At 32.4% G+C, this 14,187-nt stretch overlaps 1 protein-coding gene across 1 annotated transcript; it reads right to left on the reverse strand.

Moving 5' to 3' along the window:
- Positions 1–1,415: 1,415 nt before the first annotated feature.
- Positions 1,416–3,729, reverse strand: LOC137830954 (transcription factor RAX2-like). Its single transcript, XM_068638389.1, has 3 exons — positions 3,180–3,729; positions 2,924–3,053; positions 1,416–2,368 (listed from the first exon to the last, which is right to left on the reverse strand). Exons 1-3 carry the CDS (start codon positions 3,313–3,315, stop codon positions 1,699–1,701), a joined length of 936 nt encoding a protein of 311 aa, XP_068494490.1. The 5' UTR covers positions 3,316–3,729; the 3' UTR covers positions 1,416–1,698.
- Between the last annotated feature and the right edge of the window lie 10,458 nt (positions 3,730–14,187).

Raw genomic sequence — 14,187 nt, forward strand, 5'->3', positions numbered from 1 at the left:
AATAAAATGAAAAAAAAAAATCCTTATGTAAGTTGCAATTTACTTTTATTTTAAAATCTTTTACCGAAAGGTATTATTAAGGTTGGGTTGAGTGCAACGTCTTGTAATTAATATATGAAATTTAAGCTTTATAAAGGAAAAAAACGTGATTAAGAAAAGAGATATATTGGGAAACATGGTTAACTAGACTTATTAATATAAAGTTAATGAATATTTCATTCTAATAATATAAAGTCTTTATAAAAGTATTTCCAATCAGGTTCCTTATATCGTTTTTAATTTGGCACCTGTCATCTATTGCCATTATAGTATCATAAAATAAACATAAAGTTAACGTAAAAATGAACAAAAAACCATCACGGACGAAAAATATATTGTTTATAATCTTTATTAGATTTGGTCCATATGTTTTAATGTTTTAAAATTTATGCAGAAAATTATATGATATATATAATAATAGATGGTATTGAAACTTTTTAAAATAAGCATATATAAGAAAACTAATTAGTAATCCTTTTGTAAGAACTAAATTAAAACTGATACAAATGATAGAGATTAAAAGTGCAATAATTGAATAATGAAATGAAAGTACATTTTTTTTTAAATTAAGAGAAAACTATATCTATATTATTTACACACAGTTTTGATAGAATTTAAAAATACAGGTTAAAGTATTCAAAATAAGCATAACTAAGAGATTATTTATATTCTTTGTCCGTATAATACTGGATATAATATAACTATGAAATGAATTGTTATAAAAGTCAAAAGAAACTTATGGTATATAGCAATTTATAATGAACCAACAGTATAAAAAGTCTTTATAACAATATAGTATGTACACGTGTTCTGCAACTATTTTTATAAAATCTCAAGAAAGAAAAGAATGAGCATGTTTCTAATACATTAAATTTTGTCAACAATGGCTTCTGTTTCGCAGGAACCATGTAGGAAATAAGTTTCATGGTTTTTGCTGCCTTTCTTGTCGTCGCTGTGAATAAAAGAAACTTTTTCAAAACGGCTAATAATTTATTGGATAATTTGAAGTTAGTGTTACAATTCCAGCACTTCCACACAAGACAACAAAATTTTCCTACCCTCATAGTCTTTCTTTTCTCTTCTTGCCCATATTTGATCGCTTTCATATTATTATTAATGCTAAGAAATTTGAGGTTTTCGTTGTTAACGTAGCCATCTTCAATAAGACTTTGCTACTACTATGCAAAAGATTCTTCAACGGAGTGCTCAGCTCAATAATGCAGTTTCTGACATAACAAACCACAACTTCTCATATACATAATACATTAACCGAGAAGATAATGATCAATATTTATAACAAGTACTACTTAACACACTAAACTATGTTAAATATTTTCTAGTATGTCTGATTTGTAAGTAGAGAAAGAGATCGAATCACTTAATAATTTTGGCATATAGAGAAGATATTTATAAATATGTACTCAACAAAAATCTAACATCATCGTCTTCGTAATCATGATCACCACTTCCGAGAAGATATGCACAAAATATAAAGAAACTTTTACCATGTACTGTCAAAACAAGAAATGTTTCATTTAATCAAAGAACGCAGAGCCCCAGAAATGTCATCAATATTCTGAATCTTTTCCACACCAACATACCCCTTCTTCCCCATCATCATATCTTTTACCAGTAGTCAGTCATCATCAGTTGCAGTCACTAGTAGTAGCAGCAGTACATCGCCTTCTCTTCTGTCTTGTTTTCATCAACATTATTATTGAAGCTGCTGCTGCTGCTACTAATCAATTGCTTAATATCCTCAAGATCGTAATCCAACGCTGTTTGCGTTTGGCTGAAGCACCCTCCGACACATGACTTGTCTCCATCGTTAGTGTTGTTATTGTTGTAACTAAGCATCAAGTTATGGTTGTAGCTGTGGTACCCGATTTCTTCTAGCTTGATTTCTCTTCCCTGAGTGCAGCTTCCATCGGAGGAACTGCAACTTCCTTCGCTTCCAAACATGAGCATGCTGTCACTCATAGGGTAATAGCATTGCATGGGACTGACGCTAGCCATGGAGTCTTGGCTTTGGTAAAAGGTTTGAGAAACCGAGGTTGTTGTGCTTTCATAGTTAGCTGAAGGAAGGGAAAGATGTTCCATGCCTGTGAAAGATGTTGTTACTGGGATGTAGGTGCCGTACTCTCCGTACAGTTGGTGGGACGAAGGAGAGGGTGGAGGGTTTTGAAGGGTAGAGGATGGAAATGAAAGTTGTTTTCTGTGATGGGAAAGAGGAAGCAACCCCATGAGCTTTTTCTTCAACTTGGTGTTCCAGTAGTTCTTGATATCATTGTCGGTCCTTCCTGGTAACTGAGCAGCTATAATTGACCACCTGTTTATAAATACATGAAAACTAGTTCAGATTTTTTTGTTCTTTCCTTTTTCACAATATTAAAAGTTTAAATTTGGTACAAATGACTCAGATCAAATATCTCACAGTAGACCAACTCTAGTGGGTTATGTTATCAAGTTTCCACCAAGGAAAAATATTTACTCAATATCTTAATTAGACATAGTGGATGGTGGTATCGGATCAAAACTTGGCATGCATGAGGAAGTGCTATCCAAGTCTTACTATAGGCAGATTATGAACAACAATCACGGTTTTCTGAAAAAAAGATTAAAAAAAGGGACCAGTTTGTGTTGCCCTTTTTCTCTCATTTCTTTTTATTTTACCTCTTTTAGCTAGACTGGTAGAGACTTAATCAGTGTTTCTCAGTGGTGGATGCGATTAAAGTGAAAAGAAGAGAGGAAAAAGATGTTACATAAAAATATTCTGGACATATAGGTCATTGATTGCAGATTAGATTGGTCAGGAAATGGTAAAAATAACTGTTTTCAGCATTATTGATAGTGTGGTTGCATTAAATGTTAGTAACTACTATACCTGCTTCCAATATTAACATAGAGGCTGCAAATTATTCTGTCTTCCTCGTCTGAGAAATCTCCATGCTTAATGTTGGGCCTGAGATAGTTGAGCCATCTCAATCTGCAACTCTTCCCACATCTTCTAAGACCTGCTCATATACATATTTTGGAATCAAACTGCTCATTAGAAAGAGGGTGTACAAATATATGTGAGATCTCACTGAAACACATTTAAGCATTTTTTTTCCATAAAATCATAACATTTGTTCACTTACCAGCTTTCTGAGGAAGAGCAATCCAATTCCCTCCAGTTCCATGCTTCTCTATGTACTCCTTCAGTTTTGTGTCTTCTTCTGGTGACCATGGCCCTTTCTTAACACTTGCCTTGTCACAACATGGAGCTCTTCCCATATCTCTCTCTCTTTTGAGTATTCTCTGAAAAACCTCTATCTGTCTCTGAGGATCCAAACTCTCACTTTCTGATCTGAATGAAGATTTGGTGGGTAGTGCTTGTGCCTTATAAATAAGAGACCCTGGTTTTGTACAGTTCAAAAAATATATTATTTTATCATTCGAGAGACTGAGAGAGAGAGAGAGAGATACACAAGTCAAATGAAAGCATGGAGAGCAGATTAAAATTAAAATATATCAGAATTAGTTTAGTTTAAATTTCCATGCAGTGTTAATAATTAATATTTAAGAAGGGTACTAAGAGTCAGAGAGAGGTTTCAAATCTTCAACGTTGAAGACCTGGCAGCCATAAGAAGCCTCACACATTCTCTTCTTCGTCTTCTCTAAAGAGAAAGCATCCAATGTTTGTAATACAGAAAGAAAGACAACACACAACAGGACTAATGAGTTGATGGGTACAGCTACCAGAATTGTGACACTTTCCAAACACTAGGACCAATATCAAGATTGTCCTCGTTTTCTTCTGCTTTCATCATTTAATTATTTAATATTTATTACTGTTATTTTATACTAATTTGCATTGACACTTTTCAAAAAGGTAAAAGGCAAGTGTATTTAGGCATTTAGCTAAAGGATGCAAAGAATTTGGAATCGATTAATTAAATCAATATGAGTTATTGAATAAAAGGAATTTGGACACTTAAAAAAACACTCTGCGTTGAATTTGATTTTTTTGTGTACCAAAATTAAAAACCAGAAGAGATTTCTCAGTCAATTAACTGCATTAGGAAAATTAGCGACAGACTATTGAGTGCATGGATGGATCAGACTGGATTCTCTCTGGCTTCCACACTTCTGCAGCAGCCAATAAATTAAAGAGAGAGAAAAAAAGAAAAGAAAAGTGTGGGATTGAAATTAAAATAAATAAAATAAAAAAGTAAATAAATAGAGACGAATGAAGAAAAAGGGTGGTGGTGGACATGACTCAAAGCCATGGAAGGATACAGTAAAAAGATCTGCATAAAAAAATATACCACCGTCTCAATTCAAACCTTTTTAAATTTTAAATTTTGAAAAAGAGTAATGTTTTTGTTTATGGCATCTTACCCTCAAATTCCTACACTTCTTGTAGAAAAGAAAATGTATCGTTGCGACACATTAAACCTTAAAATATTTCTAAGGTAGACATAACTAGGACACAACTTCTTTAGGTATTCCTCTACCTAGAACTTTTGATACTCTAGTTTGAGTAAAAACAGCAGGTTCAAATAACTTAAAAAGACAATTACAAATAATTTATAATTCAAAAAATAATAAAATTATAAATAATTATTAATAAAACTTTATATTTGTTCTTGTAGGGATAGAAAAAGTCTTGACATGACAAATCTTTGATTTTTATCTCAATGTCTTGTTTCTTGGTCTTGATATGTTAAATATATTGAATTGTATATACGTAAGAAGTTCTTCAATATTTAAATTAGTTTTCAATATTCGAAATAGTTAATATTTTTAAATGCTTATTTTAACTAAAAGTTCTTCAATATTCAAATTACTTTTCTAATATTCGAAATAGTTAATATTATTGAATGCTTACTTTAACTAAAAACGACTAGGAATTACTGTTAATAATTCACATTAATATAATGTAACCGAAAATTGCATGAGGGTACTTTTCCCCGAAGGTGTTCGGGTGATGTACATTAACACTCTATAATATAAAATCACAGTAAAAATAAAATAAATAAAGTATTCTAGATGATAAAATATTATAAGAACGCACAGTACAAATAAACTTTCTAAACAATAGAAAAAATCTTAACTAATTCATTTTCTGTAACATTATTAAAACATGATATATTGACTTTAAGTCTAACTCAATTCTATAAAACTGGTTTATGGGGCACATTTCTTTACACTGAGAATGAACATATAAACTTTAAATAGATATGATACTATATTACATATAAACTTTAAATAGATATGATACTATATTACATATAAACTTTAAATAGATATGATATTATATTACGATGTGGACTTTAAACCTAACTCAACCTAATAAAATCGACTCATGAGGTTTGTACCCACTTATATACAATGAAATATTTTTATATATAGTCGATGTCACATCTTCAATATGATATAACAATTACTAAACAGTGAAATATGTTTTAAACATAATTTCATTTTGAACTTTTGTGCATTGAATGTAAATCACTTCGTGTTAAACGAAATATTCATACGTGACAGAGGAATTTATATTATTGGCTTGTTGTGCCAAGTATAACCGGAGCATTGTGTGTATACAAGAATTTCTCACAATGCAGTTTGAAGAAAATAAAACTGAATACTTGGACACTAATTGTTGTTTTGGCTTCATAGTTTGACATTAATGAAATGGTGTTAGAGAAGCAAAGCAAACAGTGTTAAGATGGTGTACTATTGCATGATCCATGTTAATAAATGGTACAGATGAAGATGATCATAACGTTTCAGAGTTGCATGGGGCCAACCAAATGAATCAGATTCTTTGGCATTAGATTCATTTGATGATTTGATGAGGTGTTTGGGATTGACTAATCAACTCAATGATAGCTAGGTAGCTAGTACACCATTTTTTTTTTGAGTGACGAAACATCATGTTCATACATATACATAGCTACTCATTGTAGTGAGGAGCAATATTATTGTGAAAAATTAGGCAAAACCATTGTCTGAGATATTTGCTGCCACATTGTATCATTCCTACTGGGGAACCTCGCGTTGCTTGGCGACACATTATAGGAATAGAGACCTAAACACCCTACTCTACCCTACATTCATTACCTACATCATCAGATGCTTCATATTATTCATCATCCTACGTCCTACACCAACACACATAACTATGGATACTCTAATATGGGACTTCTTCAACCAAATAAATAGTTTTGTTTTTTAAACATGTAATAAAAAAATATCCAGTGAAATTATACTATATAACTAAGATTTAATTTCTTATTAAAATGAGAGACTATGTCTTATTACTATTATTATTAATTATCATTAACAAGGTTTAGGTATGAATCAGGTGTAACTGATGTGGTAGTCTCTCATTTTAAAGTTACTATCAACCACCACCTTGAAAGAAGCATTGACTACCGTGAAAGAATAGGTTTCTTTCGCTTCTTTGATAGTAGCGGAAAATTGTAAATCTTGGTGTATATTAAGTGATTTTAACGCCATTAGAAAGGAAGGTGAAAGGAGGGGTATTAATATCACTGGAAGTTATAAGAAAGAAATGTAGGGGTTCAATAATTTCATAGAAAGTGTTGAATCGGTAGATATCTCTTGTAGCGGTAGAAAATTCACATGTTATAGACCTAATGCCAAGATTAAAAGTAGGATTGATAGAATTCTAATATCTTTCTAATGGCTGTAACTTTGGCTTGGTTGTGCCTTAGTGTTAAAATCAAATTAGGTGGATTGGGACCAAAATCGTGTAATTTTTTGGAAATATGGCATGAAGATAAGACTTATGCTGACTTTGATAAAAACAAGTGGGAAAATTATTTGGTGTAGGGTAATAGAATACAAGTTCTAAAAGATAAACTTAAGATGTTAAAAAATGATTTGAAGGTTTGGAATAAAGAGGTGTTTGGTTATATGGATATACTTAAGTTTGATCTCATAAATAGATTGCAGTCTCTAGATCAATTGGATGATGAGAGCTCTCTCGAGGACGATAAAATTATGGAACGTAGAGATCTCCTGAGCCAATTACAAGTTATAAATCATAGAAATGAATCCCTATTACAACAAAAGTTAAGATCCTTATGGTTCAAACAAGGCAATTCAAACATTAAATATTTTCGTGCCTCAAATAAATTGAAAAATGAGATCAAAGGGGTAAATAGTCTTGGTTCTTGGGTGGAATAATTGAAGTTGGTTAGGGAATCGATTACAAATTTCTTTTTGAAGAAGATGTCTGTTTTGGAGGATCCCAATGTCAGGTTAGATAATGTTGTTTTTAAAAGCTTATTGGACTCTGATAATACATTCTTAACTTCTGTTTTTGAGGAGATAGAGATTAAGAATGCCATTTGGGAATGTGGGAGTGGAAAAAGTCCTGCCCCTCATAGATTATCTTTTAGCTCTATTAAGAAACATTGGAAGAACCTTAAAAAGGATGTTATTGCTGCAATACAATCCTTTCATAATGAGGATTCAATTCCAAGGGGTTACAATGCTTCTTTCATCACATTGATACCAAAATCTGATAACCCTCAAGTTTTAGATAAATATAGACCCATTCCCTTAGTAGGTTGTATCTATAAGACTTTGTCTAAAGTTCTATCCATTAGAGTTAAGAAAGTTATTGATAAAGGGATTGACGTATTACAATCTACTTTCCTATCACAAAGAGGAATCTTAGATATCGTTCTTGTAGCGAACGAAGTGGTGGATGAGCTAAAAAGAAAGAAAGGGAGTGGGATGATTATAAAGTTAGATTATGAGAAAGCCTACGATTCCATAAGTTGGGATTTCCTCTTCTATATGATGGATAAACTTGGTTTTTGTCGTAAGTGGATTGAATGGATTAGAGTATGCATAGAATCCTCATCTATTTCGGTTTTGGTAAATGGTAGCCCAACAAAAAGAATTCAATCCATCTAGAGACCTTAGATAAGGAGACCCGATTGCACCTTTTTTGTTCCTAATTGTAGCTCAAGGCTTGTTAGGATTAGTTGATCAGGTAGCTAGGAAGAATCTATTTTCAGGTTTGAAAGTCGGGTCCAATGAGGTACATGTGAAACTTCTCCACTTCGCTAATGTCACACTCTTCATGTGTGAATCTAGCTTACAAAACATTTTGACTATCAAATCCATTCTTATATGTTTTGAATTAGCTTCGAGTTTAAGAGTTAATTTTCACAAAAACAAGATTGGCGTTGTAGGGGTTGAGAGAAACATAGTTGAACTATACTCAGTTATTCTTCCTTGTAGCCTAATGAACATTTATGTTTATCTATCTAAGGTTACCTGTAGGAGGAAATCCATCAAGATGTTAAGCGATTCTCATCTAAGGGTAAAACTTTAAAAGTTAAAAGTTTATCCTTTGCGTGAAGAGTGTGTCTCGTTAAATATGTTTTCAACGCCATCCCATTATACTATTTGTCTTTCTTCAAGGTTCCAATTGGAGTATGCAAAGATATTATGAAGTTATAAAGAATTTTTTTGTGGGGTTAGGGTGTTGAAGGAAGGAAAATAGCATGGATCAGTTAGGAGAACATCTGTAAACCCAAACAGGAAGGTGGCTTAGGATATCGACAAGTAGATATATTTAACTAGGTCCTTTTGGAAAAATGGAAATGGAGGTTGGGTTCCTCAGAATCAGGTATATGGAAGGACGTCCTCAAATCAAAGTACGGTTTGTGGAGGAATCTAATTGTTGCTTCATCAAGCCAAACTAAACATTATTCTAGATGGTCGTCTAACCTATGTAAAATCTATGGCATAAAGCAAAGAAATAATTGGTTTAACTCAAATGTTAGTTGGCAAGCGGGGTTTGGGTCCATTATTATTATGTGGGAAGATGTGTGGGCAGGCTATAATCAACTGAAAGTAAGGTTCCCTAGAATTAATAACAACTCTACGCTTAAAGATGAATTACTTGTCAAATTTGGGAGTTGGACTAGGGAGGGATGAAAATGGGTTTTTAAATAGAGAAGGGATTGGTTTGAGTGGGAAAAATCTATGGTTGCAGAATTCATGAAATATTTGTCCCAATATCAACTGAACTTTGAAAGGGAGGACAAATGGATCTAGAGAGACACACATAACAATTGTTTTTATGTGAAATATGCACACAAAACTAGCTAATAGTGAAACAAGGAATAATATAGATATGTTTGTTTTAATTTTGAATTTATAGGTCATGCCTTCGACACAATTTTTTGTTTGGAGGGAATTATTGAATAAACTATAAAGCAAAATATGCTTGATAGGGGGTCCAATTGAGCGATTCTTTTTGTGTTCTCTATGGAAGAGAGGAGGAGAGTCATCACACATACTTATATCCTGTAATATATCAAATACATCCCAAAACACATGTAATAAATGCATAGGGGTAAGTTTAGTGAATCATAACACTTTTCTAAATCATTTTGATCATTTCCACTATCTTAGCTTCAACAAAGAGGGTAATATTCTATGGAAAATTATGTGGGTTTCCAGCATTTGGTTTATTTGGAAACACATAAACAAGTTAGTTTTCAATCAAGCAAAGGTTGATGCAGAGGAAATATTAACCCTTGCACAGGTCCAATCGTGGACATGGATGAAAGATAAGGTAAAAAGTATCAATTTCTCTTACTTTGATTGGATCCAATGTCATATCTTATAGATCAATATGGCTACCAAACAAGTTAATTGAAAGTTTAAGTATATTTCTGCTCATCATAAATTTGTTATAGCCTAATTCTTCAATATCAAGTCCTAGAGATATCAGTATTGCTCTACAATGTCAAATTATGTTCTCCTTTCATTTAGTTAAAAGAAGAATTTGCCTGGTATATCTTTGCATATCTTTGTTGTTTTAAAGGACTAAACAAGGATTGAAGGTCTTTGTTATTTTGAAGAGTGATATAGCATTTGATAGGATCTAACAGAGCAAAATGTTTGATATTTTGATATTTCGAGGAGATTGGCTTTGCAAACAGAATAAGGGATCCTTAATAGCTTGAGAGCGGCAGGACATAGGCAAAATGAGAGCTATATATTCCATGCTTAAATATGTATTCTTAACTCATCTGATTGGTATTCCATCTCTATTCGTTGTATTTTTCTTTATGAGTTATCTTAAGATAAGTATTCTGGTTTTCTTCTGAGTTTATAGTTACAATTTTATGGCTTATTAATACATTATATATGTTTTAGTTGTGCATCACGTTCTTGTTCTAGTGTAATCTGTTGGGGAAGGTCTTTGTTGATGTAGGTAAGTGGCAACATTTATGCAATCATGGAAGGTGCAAAAATATAACCAAATGGAATAACATTCCTTAGAAAAGATCATATGAATGCTCTTACTGAAGTGGGTGAATAAAATTATGTTGTTGCTGGGGATGCTTAGTTTGCAGGCAAGAAACGTGAAGTGAGGGTAGCAATCCCTTTGGATGCAGAGCAGTTGTGTGGTGCAACATAACCTATGACTAAGGCTCATAAGGGACAAAACCTCACTATATTATGCTACTGGTATCTGGTCTGAAAACTGGCAGGTGTAGAATTGAACTTTTGTTGGACCAAGGATAAGGTACTCTACACAACCGTAGTTGAATGGTTGTAAAGGAAAGGATGTTATAGAATCCAAGCTGGAAAGTTTTAATAATACAATAGGATAGTTTTTATACAATTCTCTGGATTAGTTGTTGACTTTAATAATCTATCTTTTATGTTTTGTATAAGGGTTGAAACAATCCTAAAGTGCTCCTTTTAATTTTATTCATTTTTTGTTGAAAAAATAAAAATAAAAATGAGAGAGTCTATATCATGATGTTATTTTTTCATTACTCCCGTACTTAGGCCTGTTTACATGTATTTTAATATTTCTGTATGAGTTTATGTTGACAACATCTTAGATATAATACCTAGAAAACAAATTTTATTAAGTGTGTCGTTAAAACTTTCTCGGCTAAAATCCTCTTTAGAGAAAAAAGGTTGAGTGAGGAAAGAGTGCACCTTCGAAGCATGCAATATAAAGACAATACTAGCTCAAATAAAATTTTAGGTGAGTGGCATTCCAAGTCCTCGGTATTAGTCTACCGGATAGGTCCTCCAGCCTATAAGCTCCATTTTCCCTTCAATTTTTATCCAAAAGGCCCCCTCCTAGTAGCTTCCACACTAGGTCTTCATGATGGAAATTTCTCGATCAAACCTTGAAATTGTATCTTCTTGTCCTAACCATACATGTTTTGAGGCATTGTCTCAAAATTCAATGAATAAGTCCAAATTGGTTGTTAAGCTTTCACTATTCAACCTCAAGTCAAAGAGTTGTCTTCTTAATGAAGATTTTATGACCTCCATTGTGATCATGGTGTTCGTTTTGTATTTGAGGTTGTACGATGTTTCTTGGGTCTCTGACAGGGGTGTACACCGGTATGCCCACAAAAACTTCCAACAACTCCTTAGTCCACCTTCCTCTTGCTAAGCCCAGTTGCTTCTTAAGCTCATTAAGGATGACCTTATTTGCAAACTTCACATGTTCGTTTGTTTAGGGTGCTAACTAAACTCGTTACATGCATAATGACAAGTCCTTCGTAGAAACTTATCAATCCTCGGTCAGTGAACTGGTGGCTGTTATTTGTGATTTGTGACGATGATGTTGGAGATGTTATATCGACATATAACGTTTTTCCTTACAAAATTCTTAACTTTGTTAGCTGAAATGGTGGTTAGGGACTCAACCTCAATCTACTTCATGAAATAATCTACTGCAACCAATAAAAACTTGCATAGTCCTTTCTCGGGTGGGAAAGGTCCTATCAAATTCATTGCCAACATAGTGAAAGGCCATGGGGACAATATGTGATGCAGTTTGTCCAATTTACTTTGTTCCGAACTTGGCTATCAGTGTGTCAAAATAGTAAATGGATTGAACTAGGGAAGTGGTGAAAACTTGGCACATGAGGACGTCGTTCGTGGTGTACAAGCTCATCTGTGTCATGTAAACATCGATGTGTTTGTCAAGATCGCTCATTTTGTTGTATCGTCTATACTTAATCCTTTCCAACTTGAAGGCAATTGTGCTTCCATTATCTCGTCAATGAATAGATGTTGGCAGAATCCTCCCACTATTCATGAAGTGTTCAACCTATACTCGACTTTTTGGCTGGTAGCCTCAAGGGGTCAGGTGATGGTAGATGGGAAGGTTATCAGGGTCACTTTGGATGGAATATCGTGATCATATTCATTCTCGTGGTGGGCCTGGGACTCCTTGGCTAAATTTTTTCTCATATCCTCATTCTCTCACCTAAGGGCTTGGATCTCTTCCTCATTTGTTCTCCTCATCTCGGCCATCTCGTTCTGAAGGGCTAACTAGGGCTACATGGTCGTTTTCCATTGTCGCTCTTTGTCCGCTAGTTGTGTTCCTTATAGTTACCATAAAGTATTCTCAATCCTCCTTGACCTCACAATGGGCACCAATTATTCTTGTACGGGTCGGGAAGGTCTCGTCACTATAGTGCGAATATTTTCTAATGTGCATCTCCTATATGTATTTAGTCTGCGTTCTCTCCTAGGTCTTCTTCAGCCTTGATCAGAGTGGGAATACCTGAAAAAAATCCTCTGGAGCTCAAATTAAGATTCAATATTCAATTATTGAAGGAATAAAAGAATAATTATTAAAAAAAATACTTTCATGTAATAATGAAGACTAAAATTTATATTAATTTTTTTTAGGTGACTTATTTTTTAATTCAACGATGATTTGGGACTTAAACCATATTAAATAAATATTATTTATTGTTTAACTAGCGACATTAAGTTTTAATCCGTCTTGAAATATAAAAAATCAGTTTATACATCTTAAACGATGAATTCTAATTATTTTATAGTTTACTATTTAATAAATATATAAATATCATAGTATTTAGTTGTCTCTACCTATATACAACTTTACATATATATAAAAAAATAAAAACATTTCTTTCCAAAATTAATATAAGCACACCCTTGAATGGTAATAAACATAATCGACAACAAAAAAAAGTCATGAATATATGTCTATTACAATGTAGATATTGCCTTCCAATTTAATTTATTTATTATTGATAAAAAAAATATTGTGTTACTCCTTTGCTATGTAAAACTAATATTTTCACCCTTTAACTTTAATTTAGACCTCCTTGACGTATATCCTTGCCTGGTCCAAGTTTTTGCCTATAAAACACTTTGATTTAGGTTTCAGTTTAATTATTTTTAATCATTTAATTATACATTTTGCTTAGCTTAATTCATATAAAGGAATTTGTGTGTTTGGAAGAACCTCTCATTACAGTATATATTTTAAAACTTGAAATGTTTATCAGTAAAAGTATTACAAACATAATTAATAATCTTATTTTGTCCAAAATTATGAGATTTTTTAACGTTATTAATATTAGTAAGTATTTTGTAGATCTAATTTGTGTACCATCATACTTCTTCATGAAATGAAATATTTTGGGTAAAGAGATAATCTTATCCTTTTTTTATTATAAAAAAATAAATAAAATTAAAGGAACACTTAAGTATGTTTTTGAAGTGTGCAGGTGTTTTGATTAATGTTTGTAATTCTGTTGTTTATGATTTAGTTATATAAAACATATATTCCTTGTTTGAGAGGAAGAATATATTTTTTTAGAAAATATGATTGTTTTTTCTTGTAAAAGTGTAAAGTATCATTCAAATACTTCAAATAATTTAATTCATTCATTGTCGATAAAAAAAAAACATTTTAAAGGTGTTCAACCTTTATAAAAAATCACAAACCTCTAAAATTAATCACATATGTGAGTAACATGATTAAAAAAACTACTAAGAGATAGTACAAACTTTCATTTTTTTATCAGTAAGAAAAAAAAATAAATACGGACCACTTAATGGGTGGTTCAACCCTTTTACAAAATTAAAGAAAAACATACAACATCTCCCTCCAAAAGCTTACCACAAATGTCCTATTTGAGCAAATAAAAAACAAGCCAAGAAACTCTGAAATAAAGACACCTCAGAAACAACCTAACATCTTATCTCAACCTTCTAAAAAGCAAAAGGCCTAGAGTTTCAAACTCTCTTGATCTAATACGTACAAACCAAAGGATAAAGACACCAATCAGAATAAGAAAAGTATGCAGA

This window comes from Phaseolus vulgaris, chromosome 11 (assembly GCF_000499845.2).
Source record: "Phaseolus vulgaris cultivar G19833 chromosome 11, P. vulgaris v2.0, whole genome shotgun sequence".
In the NCBI taxonomy this organism is placed as follows: domain Eukaryota; kingdom Viridiplantae; phylum Streptophyta; class Magnoliopsida; order Fabales; family Fabaceae; genus Phaseolus; species Phaseolus vulgaris.

Excerpts from the sequence above, each read along its gene's own strand:
- LOC137830954 (XM_068638389.1), bottom strand. The coding sequence starts at position 3,315 with ATGGGAAGAGCTCCATGTTGTGACAAGGCAAGTGTTAAGAAAGGGCCA. Across the intron at positions 3,054-3,179 it reads TGCTCTTCCTCAGAAAGCTG|GTCTTAGAAGATGTGGGAAG; the intron begins GTAAGTGAACAA and ends GTATATGAGCAG. Across the intron at positions 2,369-2,923 it reads TATGTTAATATTGGAAGCAG|GTGGTCAATTATAGCTGCTC; the intron begins GTATAGTAGTTA and ends ATTTATAAACAG.